This window comes from Phacochoerus africanus, chromosome 2 (genome assembly GCF_016906955.1).
Source record: "Phacochoerus africanus isolate WHEZ1 chromosome 2, ROS_Pafr_v1, whole genome shotgun sequence".
Lineage (NCBI taxonomy): Eukaryota > Metazoa > Chordata > Mammalia > Artiodactyla > Suidae > Phacochoerus > Phacochoerus africanus.
In genome coordinates, this window is record NC_062545.1 from 276,971,451 (window position 1) to 276,984,822 (window position 13,372).

The 13,372-nt window shown below is 58.7% G+C and overlaps 1 protein-coding gene across 5 annotated transcripts in view; it reads right to left on the reverse strand.

The window, feature by feature from the left end:
* Positions 1 to 13,372, reverse strand: part of VAV2 (vav guanine nucleotide exchange factor 2) — a 176,731-nt gene that overhangs the window by 45,835 nt on the left and 117,524 nt on the right. For all 5 annotated transcript variants that reach the window (XM_047768858.1, XM_047768856.1, XM_047768853.1 and 2 more), the window contains exon 5: positions 536 to 638. In XM_047768858.1, the coding sequence (XP_047624814.1) occupies positions 536 to 638 (103 nt within the window). The remainder of the gene's footprint in view (positions 1 to 535; positions 639 to 13,372) is intronic.

Here is a 13,372-nt window from a genome sequence, read left to right on the forward strand (position 1 = left end):
CGAAATCTGCTTTCGGAGAAACCCCCCCATTTCTCCAGGGACCACAAATGGTACCAGAAGCCTCCACAGTTGGCAAGTGGCATCGGGACCGCCCCCGGGAGTTTGGGAGTGCGAGGGGGCTGTGGGCCACCCGCCCCCCAAGTCCCTGTCTGACATCCCGGCCCAGGAGGACCCCTCCCTTGGCCCAGCAGCTGTGGGAGCTGCAGTGAGCAGGCGGCCAAGAGATAGATGATGAGAAACGCCCGTCAGAAACAAACACCCTGGCCCGTGAGAGAGACACGGCTGGTGGATCGGGTTCACTGCTCCCTGCACGAAGGGGCAGGGGGATGCGGGCTGCCCGGGACCAGGACCCACACGTCCAGGGAAGGGGCACATCCCGGTGTCCTCGGAACAGTTCGCAGGACAGAAGGGCACCTGGCCCGAGGGAAGGAAGCCCGTGGGGGCCGGGAGGGACCCAGGCAGCGGGCCCCGGGCGGCCCGACGGCGGGGCGGGCCAGCTCCGAGGCCTCGCCGGGAGGGCCGGCGGGTGGCTTACCATGGGCTGCTGCACCTCCACCTTGATGATGTCCTCGTAGATGTCGTCCCCCTCGTCCTCGCACGGGACGCAGTCGTAGACGTCCTCCCCCAGGTCATGCTCGCTGCGCGGGACCGGCAGAGGGCAGGTTAGGAGGGCGGGAGGCTGGAGCCACATCCACAAGGGGACCCGGCCCAAGGGGTCCTCTGGAGAGGAGAGGCTGCCAGGGCCACCTCGAGCCCCTCGCCTCGGTCTCCCGTCCAAGCGCAAGGGCACGCCACCTGCGTCCCGCGGTCCCTGTGCATTTAGTTCAGGCAGCCCGCCACCCTCCCAGACGGGCCTACCGTGACAAAGCCCACCTGCTCCAGCCCTTAGTGAACGCAAGGACACACACTGGGGGCCCAGGGTGAGGCGTCGCCTTAACCAGAATCTTTGCCCAGCCCCACAGCCTGCGCTCCCAGCTCTGGACCAAAGGCCCCCTCCCCGGGGCCACGCCTATGACCTGCAGCCCCCCCGGGCTCTCAGTTCAGCCCAGGGTCTCCCCAGCCCCTGCACCTGACGTGTGAAGATCAAAGCATCAAAGCACGTGCTCGCCGGCACGTGACATCTTCCCGCCAGGTGGTAAGGAAGCGGGCAGAGAGGAACGCGGGGTTGGGGCCGGCGAGGTGCCTTCCCGAACGAGCAGGGAATGACCCTTCATGTATAAGTCAGTAAGCCTTTGTTGCGGCTCGTGATCACGCCAAGTTATCCCCCCCGATCTGCAAGACTCAGGTCACAGGATGTCTCCCCCAAGAAGCCTCCTGGGACCCCCGCCCGTCTGCGATCGGGACGGGCCCGGCCCTCTTGCACAAAGGGCGTCCCTCCTGCTGCATCTCCAGTTATTCTCGAAGGGCCTGTGGAGAAGCCCGTCTCTTCCCCAGACAAAACCCAGCGTCTCAGTCCCTCCGGGTTTCCACGCCTGACACAATGCAGTATCAGCAGATGAGCCAACCCGCCCGCCCGCCAGTCCCCAAGGCCCAGCGCCTCGTCGGCTGGGGCCGGCACCCTGGGCTGGCTGTGCAGAGGCCGGCTTGTCCTGGAGGCCAGGCCACTCCCGAGCCCCTGTGTGTGAGGACACATCTGGTAGCCTGACTCAAGGCAGGCCGGGGGACCTTCTCTTCCGAAAGGCATCACGTCCCCTCCCCATGGCGCAGAGCGGCCAGGGTTCGGGGGCGGGGGGTGGGTGGAGAGCAGAAACGATACCAGCGGCTCTTAGGAATGGGTCTCCGGCCCCATCCCAAACCGAGCTCTGGGGAGAAGGATCCTGCAAAATCTACAGGAAGTGGGAGTGCACGGTATTCAGGCCTCCGGAGCCAGAGGGGTCTGGTCTCCCCCAGAGCCCTGGACCCCTCCCCTGGGGGACCCAGCTGCAACGGGACCAGAGGCAGCTGCATTGGGCTTCCCTTTAGGGGACCCCTAGGGCCAGAGGGAGCCAGCTCCCATCTTGGGAAGACCCCCCCCGGGCAGCTGACGAGCATGGGTGGGAGAGGCAGCTGGTGCTCCGGGGCACTTCAAGTTTTCCAAGCGCCACAGGTGTGAGGAAGCCGGCCAGAGGACAAAGCCAGGGACACTGTACTAGAGCAGCCAAGGGACCCCGGGAACTGTCCCACCAACAGCCGAGCTCCTCGGGGTGCCAGGGCAGGCCCTTGAAAAGCACGCACCCTTTCCAGCCTCCCCTGTCTGGAGCACAGCGGCCACTTCACAGGTTGAGATCCCACTGAGGCTCCGAAGCAGCTCGGGGGCGGCAGGGGGGCAGCCTTTCTGCCCTCTCCTGCCCCCACTGCAGGATGGCATCTGGACACCACAGTCCTGAGAACTCAAGATGGGGCAGGAATCAGCATCCACATGGCGACAGCTTCCAGCTCCCGGAACCAACGAGAAGGCAGGGAGGGGCGTCTGTGCTCCTGGATTTTTTCTTTTTTAAAGTGTTATTGAGTTAGAGTTGATTCACAAGGTTGTGATAACGTCTGCTGAATAACAGAGGGACTCAGTTGTTCACACACACAGTCCTTTTTCTCCAGACTCTTTGCCCACATACCCCAGAACGTCGGATGGAATCCGTGCCACAGACAGCAGGTCCCTGTCACGCTCCTGGATTTTCTTACCATCTAGGAGGTCCGTCCCCCCAGATGGGCCTTGGGAACGGTCATTGACCCAAGAGAAGCGGCTCCTGCAGCTCTGCCTGCCAGGAGTTCTCTCCAACAGGTGCCAGACACCCCGGATTTCTGTCACGCGGCCGAGCGAGGCTGGTGACAGACACGCCGTGGAGAATTCTGACAGCGTGGAACAGAGGGGAGGCAGGGAAGCTCCCGGCTGCTAAACTGGACAACTCGAAGGCGGATCAGGCCCTTTATGTTGTCTGCAGACAGACATCGGCTTTGCTCCGATGGGATGGGTCGGTGGAAGGAAGTAGGGTGGGGTGGGGGGACCTCGACAGTTAAATATTCTCAGGGCAGATGAAATGAACAAAAATGACCAAATGCCAGCCCAGAAAGGGTCTTTGAGGTCATACAGGGAAGGCCATCTGCCAGCCCAGGAGCCCCCTTTCTTGTCCCACATTTGGGGGAACACCCTAATTGATGCCAGGACTCTGTCCCATTCAGCTCAGAATCCTTCTTAGCAAAGACCTCTGAGCGGCTCCCACCACCAGCCAACCAGAATTGGGGCTCAAGATGCAGCTTCTCCATCTCCTGAAGAACCCCAGAGCTGTCTGTCCCGTGGACGGGAAAGCCAGGGTGCACACGTGGGGAACTGGCCACGGCCTTCCAGGAGCCGTGTTCCAGCTCTTCCGCCTCCGGGTCAGGGGAGCTCCAGCACGCTTTCACTGGCCGAACGTGAGACGTGACCAGGCACTGAGGGCCATTCAGAGGAACACGAGAGGCGCTTGATCCATCTTGGGGTGAGGTGGGCACCCGTCCCGTCAGGAGCCCAAGCAGGAGCTGCAGCATCCTTAGGAGGGAGAGGACAGCGAAGGCTGCAGGGGTCAGAAGCTTCCGGGACAGGTGGAAGATGCTCGGACGCCCGTGCGGACTGAGGGGTTCTCGAAGAGGTGCCGAGCAGGAGCCCCTTCTCTGCCTCCCTCTTCCCTGGTGCCATCCCCACATCTGGGAGCACACCGACGTCTACGGAGCGCCCACTGCGTTTCGAGCACGGGGTGGAATGCCTGAGCAGAGCTTTTGACCATCTTCTGGCTAGTCTTCACGTAGACCAAGATGCAGCCTCAGCTGTATCATTTTGACTGGAAGATGCTCCCGTGTCACACACACCCCGTCACATTATACAACGTCCCTGCCTTCCCTCAAAGTTTCCCTTGATCAACCCCCTCCTCTTCCCCTAGTAACCACCCCCGGACTGCCCCTCCCCATAGATTCCTTCTGTCTGTTCTAGAACGCATCACATCAGTGGCCTCGTGTTTCACGCTCACTTCTGTGTCTGGCTTCTTTTTTCAGCATCACGCCCTTGAGAGCCAGACTGTGGCCGCCATCGGCCGTGCTTTCCGCTTTATTGCTGAGTCCGCATCCACTGTTTGAATGTACCCCAAGGTGACAGCCATTCTTCTTCTGATGAACATTTGGGTTTGCTTCCAAGTCTGAGTTTTTGTAAGTAAAAGCTGCTATGAGCATTTCTCTCTCTCTCTCTCTCTCTTTTTTTTTTTATGGACATACGCTCTCATTTCTTTTGGAATGGAATTGTCGGATCTATCGCTGTGTATGTTTGGTTTCACCCTAACTGCCAAGCGTTTTTCCAAAGCAATTGCGGCGCTGACTTTGCCAGCAACATATACAAGTTATAGTCGTTCTGGGTTCCCTCAGCTCTGGCGGGTTCCAGTCTTTTGAATTTTAGCCACTAGACTGGGTACCTAGTGAAACAGAACCGTGGTTTTATTTTGCATTTTTCTCCCAATGATTAATACGGTTGAGGGGTTTTCCCGTGTCCTTATGCACATCTGTGTATCTTCTTATGGGAAAGGCTTGCTCAAGACTTTTCCCCATTTCTAAAACTTGGCTGCCATCTTTTTCTTATTGAATTCTTTGTGTGTGACGGGTACAAGACTTTTGTCAGCTATGTTTTGTGAACTGTTTTTGTCAGTCTCTGGCACGGCAACTGGTTTTCTTAATAGTGTCTTTTGCTGAGCATAAACTTTTATTTATTTTTATTTATTTATTTTTTTGGCTATTTCTTGGGCCACTCCCGCGGCATATGGAGGTTCCCAGGCTAGGGGTCGAATCGGAGATGCAGCCACCAGCCTACGCCAGAGCCACAGCAACGCAGGATCCGAGCCGCGTCTGCAACCTACACCACAGGTCACGGCAATGCCGGATCCTTAACCCACTGAGCGAGGCCAGGGATCGAACCCGCAACCTCATAGTTCCTAGTCGGATTCGTTAACCACTGCGCCACGACGGGAACTCCAACTTTTAATTTCAATGAAGCTGAATTTATTGAATTTTTCCTCTATGGCGTCCTGACTCTATCCTGTGCTCTATCTAAGAAATCTTCGTGCCTTGTATAAGGAATCTTTGTGTTCGTCCGAGTTACAAATTTTCTCCCATATCTGCTTCTAAGATCTATATGGTTTGGGTGCCTATGTTTGGGGCTCTGATCCATCTCAAATCGGTGTTTGTGTGTACGGCGTGAGGTAGGGTCCAAGGTTTGTCTCCCCACCCCCATCTGGATATCCAGGCGTTTCATAACAATGTGTTGAAAACTTTTCTTTTCCCACTGGGTTGCCTGGATCCCTTTGACAACACCCAACGGACTCCACATGCGTGGGTCTGTTCTAGAACTCTCCATTCTAACCCATCAGCATGGTCCGCTATCATTCCAATACCATGCCTCCGCCTTGATTACTTTAGGTTTATGGAAAGCCTTGAAATCAGGTGGTGTAAATCCTCTGGCTTTGTTCTTTTATAGGACCGTTTAGACATCCTGAGGTCCATATAAACTTTATAACCCCCGTCAATGAAAACAAAACAGAGTCTGCTGGAATTATAATAGGGACTGCAGTGGAAAATCAACAGCTTTAACCATATCATCTTCCAACCCGTGAACCTTTCTTGCGTTTGTTTAGTTTCTCTCAGTGGTATTTTACAGTCTTATCACAGAGCTTTTGGAACTGAGCAAGTTTGGGGCTACCAGTTTTTCCATTTTTTTCCCGCCTCCTCTCTTTCGGCTCCCTTTGGGGTTCCAGTTGTATCTGTTCGGCCCCTTGCTACTGTTTCACACGCCTCAGGCTCGGTGCATAGGTTAATCTCCTTTTCTCTCCGCGACTTGCGGTGTATAAATTCCGCTGAACTATTTTCAAGTTCATTGACTCTTTCCTCTGCCATGTGCAGTCCTCCTATTGAGCGGGTCCAGGGACTGTTCATTTAAGTTATCATGCTTTTAGGTTCTAGAATTTCCATGTGGCCCTTTTTTAAGGGTTTCTATGTCTCTACAGAGGCTCCCATCTGTGGCTTCATTTGGGCGCATCTTTTCCTCAAAGCCCCCAACCATGTTTATAAAGGCTGCTGATTGTGGCTTCTCAGTCATTTCAAGGTTGGTTCCTGGTGACGCTGTTTTTCTCTCGAGTGTGACTCCCTCGTTCCTGTTTCTTTGCGAGTCTCAAGATTTTTTTATCGGACACTGACCATGATGAATGCTTCAGGAAGGAGACTCGAGGGCCTACTGTCTCTTCTAAAGAGTAATGAATGTTTGCGCTGACCATTAACGAGGTTGGTTGGACTCAAACTTCCAACTCTACCCTTCCCGCCGTGGACAGCAGCTGAAAATGGCTTCTAAATTCAGTTTCCAACTGCTGCTTTTTTTTGGTCTGGAAACCTCAGGGACTTTCCTGCGTGTGTGACGTTTAGCCGTCGACCCGGGGTTTAGGTGGATGCGACAAGCAGATTGGGGTCTGTGGGTCCCTCCCTTCCAGAATCCCCCTCCTAACTTTCTGGCTGTTCTCCCACCCCCAGTTTCTTTCCTCTGACCCCTCAGGTCCATGAGAGCATAGCTTTCGGCATGGACTGGGGCGTACTCTCTGGCCAAAGCCTTCTCCCCAGCTGCCCCCCACTGGGAGCGCCTCTTGAAGAAACAGGTAAGGGTGGGCTGACACAGTCCCTTCCCTGGTCTCTGTACCCACGGAAGGAGTAGGACCACGAGACTGTGACACTGGGAATACACGGCGGCGGGGGGGGGGTCCCCTCGCCCCTCAACACGTGTCCACAACCACGATCTCAGCTGCTTCTCTTTCTCAAAATCAGTGAAGACAAGGGACAGTCATTCAACCAGGATCCGTTTTCAGGCACCACATTCATCTCTTTTAACTCCCTCAGGGCACTGAGGTTAAAAATAGGCGGCCACTGGGAGTTCCCACTGTGGCTCAGCGGCAGGGAACCCAACTCGTATCCTTGAGAACGCGGGTTCGGTCCCTGGTCTCGCTCAGTGGGTTGAGGATCCGGTGTTGCCGGGAGCTGGGGCGTACGTAGGCTGCAGATATGGCTCAGATCTAGCATTACTGTGGCTGTGGTGGAGGCTGGCAGCTGCAGCTCCAATGTGACCCCCCAGCCTTGGACCCTCCATATGCCTCGGGTGCGGTCGTAAAAATAAAATAAAATAAAAAAGTAGGCAGCCGGGCACACTCGAGGAGAGCTGCATCCCAGCATGTGAGTGTGGGACAGAAGAATCTCAAAAATGCAGACAGCATCTTTTCTCTCTGTTCTGCAGAAGGCCTGTTCTCCGGAGCCTGCTGAAACCTGGGGAAGCGAATGGCCAGTCCATGCCTGTAAAGCCCTAGCTTGACCCCTGACTACGGGGACCGCCCCCCCCACCCCCTGCCCCAGAGCCGTGCTGGGCCCTCCTAATTCCACCCTCTGCATGTTCAATGCTTTCCAGCTATGAAAATGCTTCCTAACCAATATTTAATTCAGGTCAATGAACATTGAGAAATGTAGGTTCGTGCACATTCTATGCAATTATAACACAGCAGCACTAAAATTGCATTTCGCGGGTGCTCCACATTATGGGAAAAGGCGAAACCCAACAGCAAAGAAGCTGCATTTTTCAAAAGGAACGATAAAAATCCTAAGACTTGGCTACGAAGACTCAAAGACCAACAGATTGGGTTGGTTTAATCAATATTAGCCCAAGACCAGTTCTGTGCTGTAGGTAACTTGTTGGGTGTGGGGGACACAGGTGACAAAGGCGCCAACTCCGTCCCACGGACCTCACAGTCTCGGGTGGGGGGACTGAAGGGGCCAGTCACGCCCGAGATGCAGACCCTCCTGGCATGGAGGAGTGTCGTGTGCGGGGCGGTGACCAGCTGTGGCTCCCTTGGCCGGCGTCGGCATGGAAACTCCGCCATCACCCTGCTGATGCCTCGCTAAGGCAGCACGGGTCCTCGTGGGTACCGGCTGGGGTCGTTACCGAGCGTGAGTCCTCTGAACAGGGCAGGGTATAGATTTCAGGGCTCGGGCATCTGCTAAAGCAGATTAATGTATGCCACGACTGGCTGGGCCCTGTGCAGCCGATGGCCACGACCAGCTGCTGGACAAGGAAAGCACAGGCGTGGGGCCGGGGGTGGGGGGATGGGTGCAAATCGGGGTCCCCCGAGTGTCTAAAGCGTCCGGAAGGGCAGTGCGGTGACGCGGCGGTGGCTCCAACGGGGGAAGGATCCTGGCCTCTGTTTTCTACAGCATGAGCCTGTGGACCATCCAGCCATGCCCTGGCCCTCAGAACCGGGGCCCGCCCGCCGCGGCCCCTGCACGCCCTCCCCCGAGGGAGAAGCAGCGAGACCGCAGCCTCCATCTGGGCCTGGTGCGCTTGACTCAAGCCCCCGTCCAGCCCCCACAGTCCTTGAAAAGGACCCTAACATTCTGAATCGCCCCAAGGCAAGTCCATCATGTCGGGGTGTCTCGAACGCACCCCGACTCTTTTCACGTTGTCACTTGGACCAACGGAAGAGCCTTGTCTCGGGATCCAAGTTATCAGAGGCCACAATTCACATTAAAACTCCACGTACCCGCCACGCAGGGCCCGTCTGTGAACATAACCGTGGTTGTCGCTGGACACAGGACGCGTAGGTCCGCTTGTCCCTTAGCCCAGGCCAGGGTCTCTCAAACCGGACTTGCCCAAGAGCGACACCCCGGCCCTCCACCCCCCGCCCAGGGAAAGCAGTCGGGTGAGTGGGAGATGGGTTCCGAGCCCCGACGTTTTCCGGCTCTGCAGCTCTGGCCGGAGGACCTAAGCCTGCTTCCCCAGCTGCAAACTGAGAACAAGGCCAGTCCCCGGGAAGGTCTTTGGAAGTTTCAGCCACGATGCAAGTGACCAGCACAGGCCAGCACACAGGGACCAGCACACAGCAGGTGCTCAGTAAGTGGCCGAAGCCCACAACCCCAGGGACCGTATTTCGTTCGCACAGGGACCTACGCTCAGTAAACAGATGCCATCTGTCAGCACGAAACACGTCACCGCTCTAAACACAATTTATAAGTCTTCTGCGGAAGAAGCACCCCAGACTGGGCGGCTGGCGGCCGGGCCTCAGCACGGACGTGTCCTCAGCAGGTTTCAGAGACGGCCCTTCTCCATCCGGGGCTTCGTCCAGGAGAGGGAGGGTGCAGGGCACGGAGGGCGCCTGGGCCTCGGCAGGGACGTGGACGCCGTACTCGGATGAGCCTCCGGGGCCGAGCCACACCTCAGCAGGACCTCGGCGCCCCTCCAGCTGGACGCTGCGTGAGCGCCACGGCCTCCTCCGCCCCAAACCCACCTTCCGGGACCACGAGCTCCCCTCCGCCTCATCCTGCCACTCCCCTGCTCTGCCGCAGGCAGCCGGGCCGACAGACGCTAAGTCCGACCACCACCGTGGTGGTCCCCACCGCGGCCGAGACCCTCCAGGAGGGCCCGGGCCGGCCTGCTGCCCCCGAGACGGGACCCCGCCTCCCTCGCCCCCCTGCCCAGCAGCCCGGCCTGCCTGCCTGCCCAATTTTGTTCCCGCCGCTCAGAAGCGCCCCCACTCCCCTGCCGCCCACGGAAAATCAAAGAAAGGCGAACAAAATCTCCGCGTCCTGCCTCTGGCGGGCCTGCGTGTTTGCGGTGGACATAAAATATCGCTACTGACAGGCGCGACGTGCCTGCCGGCCCCGGGCTGTCTGAGGCTGCGAAGCAGGATCCCAACCACTGGTCAATTGTTACCAGGAAACCAAATCCGACACTTCCCGACCTCGGTCCACGCTGTTCAGTGGGGGCGGCAGACGGGTCTTCAGAGGACCTGGGGGAGCCGGCTGCGGGCCACGTGGTCTGCACATGGGGACAGACAGACAGAAAAGGCACTGCTTACAGCAGGGAGGTCGGCCTCACCTGCCCTCGGCAGACCCTGGCCCCAACACACGAGGCCTCCCAAAAGGTGGGGACAGCAGGGCCCAGAGAGGGCAAGACGGTCCCTCAAGGACACGAAGCCCTCTAGGAACTCATCTGGACGGGGCTGTGGCTACCAGATCCCCAGAGGTGGCCTGGCTGCGTGCCTCCTGCCACAATGCCCCCTCTGCCGGGGATTCTTTCTGAACAGAAGGGTGGCCCCACCATCCAGACTTGGTCACAAGGAAGAGGCCCAGGGGACTGTCCTGGCCAAGCAGGAGCTGGCTCAGGGTTTGAATCCCTTCTTTGCCACATAAAGTGTGCTGTGTGACCTCAGGCCAATGAGTGACGCTCTCTGAGCCTTCACATCCTCCACTACAATATGGGGACAGGGCCACCCACCCTGCGGTGACCTTGTAAAAGCTGAGATTATGGGAAAAACTCAGGGGCAGGGCCTGGCATTGAGGGGGACCCACTGACCTGCACCTGGAACCACTGCTTGGCGCCTCCATGTAAGGACAGCAAACCAACCTTCAGGCCCTCCTCTGTGCCATGGCGTGCAGGGCGGTGGGGACAAATGCAGGGAGAAATGATAACACAGTAACAGAGACAATTCTGATGGGCTTTATACACCTCCAGGGGAAGGAGCACCTCCATCCGCCTGGTAGAGGTGGAGATGGCTTCTCAGAGGAGGTAACCTCTGGGTAGGGTTTTGCAGGATGAGTAAGAGTTCGGCAGCCAACACAGCCGATATGTACAGGACAGGATTCTTCCGTGAAATCCAGCCTGCGAGGCTCATTTATTTTTTAAGCAATATCTCTGAGGTGCCACTGTGTGTCAAATCTGTGGTGGACGCATGGGACATAATGCAAGAAGGGCCGAGTCTTTATCCTCACGAGCTGCACAGTATCGGGAGAGGGGTCTGCAGAGGCCCCTAGACAGACTGCAAACGTCTCCCCTGCTCTCTCCCTGAAGACAGCACCGACTGTGTCGAACCTTCGGTTCCCCGTCCCTGCAGAGACTGTTAAACCGGACCACAGAATCGCCGCGACGGCCTTGGTCTGAAAGGGCCCCGGGCTTCTCTAGGTGTTTCAAGCACAAGTCCCCAGGTCTGTGTCGTATCTGCTGCTGCACTACTGAAACCTTCAGCCGGGGCAGAGGGGCTCCCTCAGCACAATGAGTGCCCATCCCTTTCGGGACAGCTCAGGCCCAAGTACCGAGGGGCCGCGATGCCCCAGGAGGGCAGAGCGGGGAGCCTCAGAGACGCGGAGAGCAGAGGTCAGGGCCGTCCATCCCCCCACCCCCGCCCGGCCGCCTCCGTGACCAGGAGAGGGAGGCGCGGTGAGCCTGTTTGGGTGTGGGTGGGCTGCCCTTCGCCCAGACGCCCACAGGCAGCTCTAGAAGGGCAAGGGGCATCGCGGCTAGACCACAGGGGCCAGAGAGGGAGGCCAGGGGTCCAGCTCCACCTCGGGGCTGCACGGATGGGGGACTCTGGGGCCAGGACAGCCAGGCCTCAGGCCCTGAGTAACAGACACAGCTGAGCCCCAGACTCTCCCAGGACCCCACCCCCAAGAAGGCAGGGACCAGCCTGGCCAGGGGGAGGGAGGTTTCCTAAGTCTCATTCTGGCAACGCCTAGGTACTTCCTGTGCACTTCTGCCAACACCTCCTCCAGGAGATGTCCTGGCCTGTCGAGGTCTGATCCCAGGGGCCCTGGATGGCAGATGTGGGAGTTAGAGGGGCAGGAAGAGTGAGAGCCGAGCCAGAGGGGCCCAGGTCGCCGGCCGGGCTCTACCAGACAGCCCTGGCACGGAGGGGTGGTCAGGCTGTGCGCTTTGGAGTCAGACAGACCTGCTTCAAATCCGCTCTGCCCCTTAGCTGCCCTGTGCCCTTGGGCAGGCGCCTCCGCTGGGGACACTGGGGCCCGACGTGCACGTGCTCCCCTGTGTGCTGGCTCCGTGCCCTCCACGTGGCCAGCCCCACAGCCAGGCCTCCTGGCGTTCACGTGAGGACAGACACCCTCGACGGGGCTGCAGGGACCACGTGCTGCCAAGGCGACCCCAGGCCGGGACTGCACACACCAGGCACACCGTCAGCTCTCCCCACGTGCACAGTGTACAGACGAAGGCCTGAATGGCCAGAGGGAAGGAGCTGGGTCCGCCGACAAGACCAGGCGCGAGCCGAGGCCCTCCTGCGCCCACCGTCCCCACCTCAGCAGCCCACAGCCAGGGTACCCGGGTCTGGGAGGCAGCCTGCAGAACAGGGGGAGCCCTCCGCAGCGCCCAGGGCTCCGGGGACCCTGCCTGCCCCCTCCAGCCAGCCCCCCCCCCCCCCCAGCCTGAGCAGGGCAGCCGCCACCTACCCTATGGAGGGGCTTGGCCGTCGGCCCTCTTCAGGCCCTGCCGGGGTCTGTGTTCTGCACGGAGCAGGGTTCGGGGTCTGTGGTTAATGGAGCTGTGTCTGTGTCGCCTGCTTTCAATCTCGCCCCTTGGAGAAGCAATCCTTCAGGACGAGCATGAGATGCCCCCAAACCCCAGCCTCACACGCGGGCGGCTCCCCCTCCCCGCAGGTCTCCTGCTTGACGTGGAATTTTCACGCAGAGTGGCGTGACGGTAGCGGAATTCGGAAGCGCTCTGAACAAACGTTTCTGCAGCTGGAGGTGGCGGCAGGCAAGGTCAGGGGCGGGGTGGGGACAGGCTCTCCCTCGGTGAGGGCGGGTCATTTCCCTCGGCAGGGGGAGGGTGGCCTGGGTCCTCCCAGCGAGCTGCCCCCTCTCCCCCGCCACCGCCTGTGCACGCCCACCTGTGTCCCTGGGGACCAGGAAGACCCGCTCCAGGAAGATGCCCAAAGCCCTGTGAAGGCAGCTCCCACGCGGGAACTCCTCCTACGTTCTATGCATCTTAAAAAACTGCCCCGACAGCGCTAACATGACACATTTAAAGCCGCAAAGTCATTTTATGAGGCAATAAAGCATGCAGCTATACATTTACAGATAAATTATATTCCCTGTCGTGCAACGATCACATTTGTTTAAGCCTGAAAATCACCCGATTCCAAGGAAAGTGAAGCCGGTGGTGAGAACCGGGCTCCCCAGTCAAAGACCACGGACCCTCTAAGCGCGAAGGCATCCACGTACCCTCTGGCTGCAGCTCTCCCTGCAGAGATGGGGACAGTGAAATCCCGGGAAGGACTGAATGCGCCCAGGGTAACACGGAGCTCCCTGTGACAGCTGCGTGTGGCTGAGATGTGTCCCTGCCGTCCTCAGCCGGCGAGCTGCGCCTGCTCCCGCCAGCAAAGGTGACTTCCAGACGCCCTCTGCACGCTGGGTGCCCCCCATCACAGAAGCGCACCCTGGCTGGGGGGCTCTGCAGGCCTTCCGAGGTGGCCCAGGCCTCCCCAGGCAGCAGGAGTGGTCTTCCCATCGAGTCCTGGGAAGCCTGGATAATTCTGATTTCTTGCAAACACCTCGTGGTGTCTCAAACCTGCTG